The 8,731-nt window shown below is 32.9% G+C and overlaps 1 protein-coding gene across 1 annotated transcript in view; it reads right to left on the bottom strand.

Annotated features, from left to right (window-relative positions):
* Window positions 1–4,680: 4,680 nt before the first annotated feature.
* Window positions 4,681–8,731, bottom strand: part of LOC149908234 (protogenin A-like) — a 92,475-nt gene continuing 88,424 nt past the window's right edge. The window contains exons 20-23 of the mRNA XM_090101671.1: window positions 8,129–8,228; window positions 7,807–7,864; window positions 7,451–7,510; window positions 4,681–6,862 (exon numbers count right to left, since the gene is read on the bottom strand). Coding sequence (XP_089957797.1) covers window positions 6,587–6,862; window positions 7,451–7,510; window positions 7,807–7,864; window positions 8,129–8,228 — 494 coding nt within the window. The 3' untranslated portion in view covers window positions 4,681–6,586. The remainder of the gene's footprint in view (window positions 6,863–7,450; window positions 7,511–7,806; window positions 7,865–8,128; window positions 8,229–8,731) is intronic.

The raw sequence follows: 8,731 nt of genomic DNA, 5'->3' as shown, positions 1-8,731 counted from the left end.
TATAATATTAGTATAGATAAGCAACAATGTGCATGTAGACTGTTTCAATATGTATAATTATAATATAGAGGAGAGTCTGGAGATAGTTATGTGCCTAGAAAATAAAGGCTGATAAAGGCTACCACGGCATACATATCACAAGCGGTATTTATGTCTCTAAATATAAACGTTTGTAAAATGTATTTCGATAGATGGCGCTAATAGCTTTCAAATTTCAATACTATTGAGAAAATAAGCTGAAATTTAAAAAAAAACATGGAATATGCCTTCTTTATTTCTTAACTTATTCTTAAAGCTAGGGTTGAACCCATATTATATCTACTTTCATAATTAATATTTATCATCTAATGTATCTTTTACCCTTAGCTTTTACCATTTTTGGTCTAAACGAACACTCGTATTCAATACTGTTCAGTATTACGAAATCACGTATTCTTTTCGAACGCACTAAGAACAGCGAAAGAATTTTCTTACAGTAAAAGAATTTGACACAGCGGGAGCCGAATGAGAATTCGCTCGTTTGATGTTAATGCACCGTTATACAATGTGAAAATTGGTTATCATTCCACTAAACGACTGAACCGATTTTAATGAAATTTATAAGTACTAAGATAGATACGATTTTGGGAAGGAAGATAAGGTACGTTTATAAACTTGAAAGTTGTTGAAACGTGAACGATATGACACAATAACCATTGTCTTATTTTACAAAGTATCCATTTTGTATTTTTGTATATTAAGGCCAGTAGGCGAAGTGTTTAACTGTTTAGTTATTATTTGGCTTAATGTAGGTTCGATTCCCAAGATATGAAATGTAGTTGACCATCAATGAAAATATGAACTACTTACATCTAAACTTATCATAAATTATTCAATACATAACAGACATTGTAAAAGGTGTCGACAGATATGTATGTATACTAACTTATGTATATGATATTTTTATATATAGATTTCGGGGAGGAGCAAAAATAAAACATCATTAATCATTTTCAATTTTATTCGTTCAATCTTGACAATACCGCGGTAGCAACATTTCATGTGACACATTCAAAATGTCGGCGACAATAATCACCGTATCAAAATGAGTACTCGAAACAAATATTAATTTTATTATAAAAAACACTACAATTCAGTATTTTATTAGTAATTATACCCAAGAACACTTACAAACGACGTTAATTGGTAATTTGGTTGAGGTAGATTCAATAGTATATGAACTAAATTAGTTTTGTGGGAACATGAACATTTTTAGCTTAGCCTTTATATTTTTATATGATTTTTAAACTATTTATATATTCCAAACGCGGTTTATTCACGAAACTGTGAAACAATGAAAACAGTTATATACAATTTCATATCCGTAACATCATTATAAAATAAGAACGACTTATTTCATTTTTATCTGTTTATATTTATTTATTATCTTTCATATTTTATAACGTTTATAAATCTCATGTTCCCACAACACGGTTCGAAAAACTTAAAAATAATAGAAATGAATGTAAACATTTTGACTTAACTTGGTTCTATTATTAATTTTAACACTAACTATTGAAAAGTTATATTGAGCCTTGAAGGATGCGTTTCTCAAAGAACGTAAACTTACGAACTACAGAAAATTCAACAACGCATTATTCGTAGTAAATTGAATTGTCTACAAGTTCCTATGACTTTTTACCGTGAAATGAAAAATACCGAACTTGTAAACAAAAATAGGTAACAATTTTAGGAAATTATCTTATAAGTTATATTATAGTAAAATGACGTAGAAAAATTGAACGATTTTTTTAAATTGATTGGGTTCTTCATTACTCATGAAAAACAATCGAAAATCATAATTAAATATTGAATGTATGAATCAAAATGTTTACATTCATTTACAATAATGATGGAACATACCCTAAGTTAATATTTATATTATAATTAACATTACAACAATAATTCAATCCCATTACGTTAAAGTGGCATGCGAAAAATTCAACAAAAACTAAAGTCGACATTATAAAAAAACAACAATTTTAGTACTTTGTTAACACACAAAACTGCAAATATTTTTAACGACAAAAATCCCAATATTATGATTTTTTTTTCATCCATCTAAGAATGAAAAAAAAGTATTAAATAGATAAAAATGAATGATTCGCATATCACTTGACGCCTTAACATTTGCGTACCAAAAACAAAACATAATACAGGCCAAAATGCATGAAAATAAAACTAAAATAAATACAATTAGCCCTGAATCAATCCGGTACAAACTGGACGCGTTATATAAGTACATACGTCGATCGAATGTGGACCTTGTGTTTAAGCTGTTAAGGTTCAAAAACTATAAGCAGAAAAGCGTAACAACATAATAAACTCGACGGTCAAAATAAATAATGCGTGAATATAATATATTACATAATATCTTCTTTTACATAGCAACACCATTTGGTACGAAAACAAAACTTAGAAATCTTATACAAATAGGGCAGATTTTTCAGTGTCATGAAATGTAGAAATTAGTGCTTTTTCTCTTATCTTTATATTATTAGTAAGAAATATTACATTCATAAGATGTTATAAGAGAGAGATAGCTCGATATTTATCTTTCATTTCACGAACATTGCAAGATCGACCCTCAAAGAGGCACACGCTACTGCAAATTTGACAAATTTGCTTGTTCACAAGTTTACTTGAACACAATATAAAACAAACGCTCAAGCAAGCTTGCGCAAAAGTTTGTTCATGCTATCAAGCCTGCAGTACTGTGTGACATTCGGTGTTAGTATATAGTGTAACAATACTAAAGCTAAACTATCTTCAGTGTTGCTATGTTCAACATCAATACTTAATATTAAAATCTGTAAGGGACAACTATTGCAGCCAATCATGGAATGAGTAGGTAGTAACAGAAATTGCTATTGTAAATAAAATGGAATGGTTTACCCGCTTTTAATTACGTATTGTGTTCGCTAGATGGCGCTGAATATGTAGCTTACACGTTTAAAAGTTAAATACGCTAGTAATTTTAAAATAATGTCCAACCAATTATATGAATTAAAAAATAGAACAATAAACACCACCTCAACATTCAGTAATATTTACATTTGTTCGCATTTTTCCGAATGCAGTCACATTTCCACAGCGCCACCTAACGCCGAGTAACAATCTAAACGCAAGTGCCTTCACTTCAACTAAATTATTGCGAAACAATAATTAAACTTCGAGGCACATACATCAGGCTTTAAAATCATTTCCAAGGACGGAAAAGCCGTGTTGTAAATTGAGAATAAAAAATCTGTACAATTTTTATGGAATAAACTTAATACATTATAATAGCTTTGATCCATTTTTCGGGAACTTATGTTAACGGTGCAATTTAATAGGAAAAATGGACCATCGGTACCGTCGGCAACGACACTACTAATATAATACGTCGTTGCCGACTTCAATACATTATAGTATTATACATCTACATAGTTGTACATTACTCAGGTATTATCTTATTGCAATGGGAAATAACAATTTGGTGTAGGGTCAGTAAATAAAATTATAATGAAAGTATAAAAACCTGTTAAATAAATACAATTATCAAACACAACCTCGAGTGAACTTGTGGTTTACAATATACAAGTAAAATATAATAAAAAATGTTACACTAAACTATGGTATACGCTACGTATAGTTTGAACATTCGTATTTGTTGTTACAGTATTATTATGAAATTTAACGCATTACTGGTTATTCTTTTGTCACTACTTTCGCATTGAAATCCTATCTATTCATAACTAGCGGTCCGCCCCGGCTTCGCCCGTGGTACATAATATTTACGTTTTCTCTACATAAGAACCATCCTCGTACTTCAAGGAATATAATAAAAAAAGAATTATCGAAATCGGTTCAGCCGTTCTCGAGTTATGCGCTTACCAACACATTTTGCGATTCATTTTTATATATAAGATTACTATCTATGGAATTAAAACTTTAAAAAAATTAACAATATTTGTAATTAAATAGTATTGTCTTAGTAAAAAAAAACTCTTTTAAAACAAAGACGTATTAAATATTTTTTTAATTGAGATATTATTATAAAAGGAGTCATCATAGAATTCATTGATAAAAGATTGCATTTCATTGCTGTCTTCAATAATAGAGTTGAACAGTAAATGTTGTGCATAAATGATTAAACCCGTGCGTTGAACATGGAAAAAAAAGACGTGTGCCACTCGGGGACTGCCGCGGTGAAGCTATTGCATGCTATGCCTTCAAGCCACACGAGCGTGAGGTTTTTCGTTACGCAATTTCTGGATTGGGTCCCCGCGCTCAAGGCCCGCGATAGAAGCTATGCAATAGCTTAATAATATATATAGTACAATAAAGGATATAGAAGATGAAAATTCATGGAATGTTGTTCCCACAGAACCACAGCACAGTAATGAAAGCAACTACAGTTTCTTACTAGCTCGTAGCTAGTAGAACTTTCCGAACCGAAAAAAACTATATTATGACGATTAAAAAGTGCTCCTAGAAGAGGTTTAATTGAATAAATTAAAGTTTGAGTTTTAGTAGTTTTGGTTAAAAGTTACTGATGACTATTATTCTGACTGTATCATGACTTGAAAACTTTTTATGTGAAAGCCTTGTATCCTATCCTAACTATGCATTGATTTTTCTATTGTATGGTACGTAACAAAAGAATAACCAGTAATATTTTGTCATGAGATTCATTCATCTGAAACACAAATATAGTTTCTTACCGGCAAATACTAATATCAAATTATGGAGCATTAATTTCAGAAAACCGTGTGTTTAATACACAAATATTTCCATAATAATACGTAATTAAGGTGCTTCTATACATAATTTGGCAGCAGCCATACTTCAATCCAAATATAGACAACAGCAAAACTTTCCCGCGCTTTTCATAAAAATCCAACTCGTCAACGTGCCTAGATGTCAAGTCTTAGACCCTGTGATAAAACCTAGCGTCAAAGTTAAAATTCTAGATTTTTTAAGAGCTAACACTACACCTAACTACACTACACTTAGTGTAATTGAAAATTCAGGTACATAGTCGGCGATTTCTTCATTAAATTTAAACTGAGTTAATTCAATATTTACAATAATTGTGTGTGTTTTAAACAGTCAAACACGTTTTCAATACACATCTATGTAAGGCGCAAATTCATTTATACAAATACCACGATAAGTTAAAGTTATTTTATAGTATATTTGTCTTTATTTGTATTCTTATATTTAGAGAGACAAAACCGACATCAATAATTGATATTTAATTTTAAGTTTTTATTGTTTTACAAATGAATTCACAAAGTACTTCTTGAACCCTCTTGAATATTAAAAAAAAAAAACAATTTTTTTTTTTATGCATTTTATGACAAGCAGAAATAATTTTCTTGTTTCTAAAATGATCTCTTCGTTTATGAAAACAAATAAGCAATTGTAATATAATAATAGTTTACGAGAATAACAACACTAAAATTATTTGTAATAATAGTCAATTATTGGAACGTCCCTCTACTTTCAATTTTAGGCTTAATTCAATATACGTTAATTATTTATCAAGATATTATTAGAGTAAGTATTGAATAGCAAAAAATATTACTTTAATATTATTCTCTACAGGTTTTGACTGTTTAAAACACATTGTACTTACAATTTACTACAAGTAAATTGTACCTAGGTGCTTGTACCGAAAAGACAAATCCAGTGTTGAATGTTGGACAAAACCTTAAAAACTATGAAATAAATAAACAAATGCTACCTAACCGGGTGCCAACTGGGGCCAACTTAATCAACTTTAAACCTTATAATCAAGAAAATGAGGTAGATTGTAATTGTGATATGGGTGAACAACGAACTGTAGGGGCTTCTAAACTAGCGAGAAGGATGGATTTCTTGCTATTTACTCAAATATGGGGTTACATCTAAAACGTGGGAATTTAAAGGTCAGTATTTTTGTTCTAAAGGGCGTACGGCTAAAATAAATGAACTTTAGGAACCTTAATTGCAAAATACGCGTTCCCAGACCATTTCTCCCCTAATTCTAGACCTTAGCTAAAGACGAGTCGTCCACAATAAGTTTGAGCAATGGGCAAGCACGCATAGCCTTCCATCCACCCCCCTCCAAACATCAACGAACATTAAACTATGTCACTCTCAATAGTTCGTTGTCGATTCATATAATTTTATTCACTATCTAATTCGATTCGCGTAACGGGTGTGCGCTTCGTATATAATAAATATATATATATATATATATTGGAATGTGGGGGTCGGTAACTGTAGCGTCTGGGGCTTCTATCTAGGGGGGAAATAAATATCAATTAATATAATACGGTTCGGTGCTTGATTGTCTGCGCGTCCGCTCGGGCGTAACGTCTCGAAACTAAATTACCCGTACTATTGTTTAAAAATCAGCCTTCGTCGAAAATAAATTCTAGCATAGGAACGAGACGCGGCCCGCCGTCCCCCGGGGGGTGGGGGGTGTGTGGGGTCACCTACCCCCGGGGGGTGGGGGTTGGGGTGTGGGGGGTCACCTACCCCCGTGTGGTTCCGGGCGGCGGGGGGGAGGGGGGGCTCAACCGTTCGGCTGGAGCGTCGGTTGGATTTTACTGTTGTCTAGTTGGAAGGTGAGCTCCGAGTTCATGTTGTCGTCGGGCAGCTTGCCGAGCGGCTCGGCGAGCGGCTCGGGCTCGACGCGCGACACATCGAGCGCAGCGAGCGGGCGAAGCGAAGGCGTGCTCGCGTCCAACACCGTCTCCGCGGTCGTGTCGGGCGAATAACGGGACACGTCGAATGCGTCCAACTCGTCCACGCGACGACCTTTCCGCATTTTGCCGTTTGGCGTTTTGCCCTGTAATAGTTGGATGAATTAGACAGAAAGTATTCCCTCTTATAGCAAACTGTTCTAAAGAGACAAAACTTAAAACTAAAATATATCAGCGTGGCACAGAAAGGGAGACCTTACAGATTATGCTGCTTCTGCAAAACACTTCAAAAGTTCTCTATTTCAGATGGTAGTTTGATTAGCAATTTATGATCACATTTAGTTTTGGTTTCCATATGTAAACGAGATTTATTTACTTTTTTAAGTTTAATTAATTGTAATTGCTAAAATGGCTAAAACTTAAAGTTGTACTCGAGGTACAATATAAATAGTTTGTTAGTAAGTAAATATATTTCTTTTTACACGCTTTATATTAGCTTCACCTGTATGTTTGTTTGTAACCGACTTCTTTGGGCGCGATTTTGACCCACTTTAAACGGCCAGATTTCGTACAATCTTTGTAGATTTATTGAGGACCGATGACAATACACTAATTTGATAAAATTTTCTATTTTTTAGTTCGGTTTTCTATAAAAAGCGTGTTTTTTAGTTTTTTTAAACTATTATTATTATTCTTTCTACTATTATTTATATAGAGTAATATGTGGAACTCACATGATGCTGCAGGTGCCCGTTGAGCAGCGGCTCGGTGCCGTTGACGCGCGGCGCCGCGGCCTGCGAACGTCATAACATCTTCCAATATTTTCAGTCTCATCGATGCTTTCGTTACCAATACATTTAATATATAACAAGAATATCTTAACGGGGACTAGGGGAAAATTTCTTTAATGAATAAAACATTGAATCTCTCCAATTAAACTACTAAACATCTTGGTAAATTGATAAAAGTCTCTTCGTAAGATATCCAAAAATAGAAATCTAACTATATAGTTATATTTGATGCTTAATTCTTAAAAATAATGATAATCGATTTTTTTTTTTTTTTTTTTAATTATGAATTAATTTCTTACCCTCATTTCCGATCCCTCCTCTTCCGCATTACCCGGCGATGTATTTGGTCGTCGCGCCCTGAAACAATAACATAAACTATTTACTTATTATATTTATTATTAATAGATAATGAAGTAATATTTTTATAAATGTACAATTTTTTATTCCATGAATACGATTTTTTGATTTACATACTAACATAATTTATTGGAATTTTTACTAACAACTGTGGATGTGTAATAAAATATAACACCTAATAAAAATATAACAATAGACAAACCTTAGAAAATATGTACAAAAAAATACTGAATTAAACCTTATAAATAAACATAAATCACTAACCTTACAGGCGTCCGATTCCTCGACTTCCGTTTCCTCCAGACGTACACAAAGATGGCCGCCAGCACGCACATCACGCAAAAGCACACACCCAACCCAATACCTGTTGAACAATGGCATTATATTAATATGTAACCAGGTATATAATAATGCATGGTAAAATAACGCACATTTTAATATCATATGATTTAACTAGATTTCCGCCCGCGGCTTCGCCCGCGTTTTCAAAGGAAAACCCGCATAGTTCCCGTTCCCGTGGGATTTCCGGGATAAAACCTATCCTATGTGTTAATCCAAGTTACCCTCTATATGTGTGCTAAATTTCATTGTAATCGGTTCAGTAGTTTTTACGTGAAAGAGTAACAAACATCCATACATCCACACATCCACACATCCATACATCCATACATCCTTACAAACTTTCGCCTTTATAATAGTATTATATTAAGAATATTAAGAATAAGAATTAAGATACCACACGGTTGAACACCACACAGTTTAATAATAAATGGTTTATTACCACATGGTTCAATACCACGCGGTTTTACACCACTCTTTTTAATACCACGCACTTCAAAATCACGCGGTTTAATACCATATAGTTTA

Source organism: Colias eurytheme, chromosome 5 (genome assembly GCF_061535395.1).
Source record: "Colias eurytheme isolate Ceu_HAF_F1 chromosome 5, ilColEury1 Martin Lab GWU primary, whole genome shotgun sequence".
Lineage (NCBI taxonomy): Eukaryota > Metazoa > Arthropoda > Insecta > Lepidoptera > Pieridae > Colias > Colias eurytheme.
This window is presented reverse-complemented; position numbering and strand designations above follow the sequence as displayed.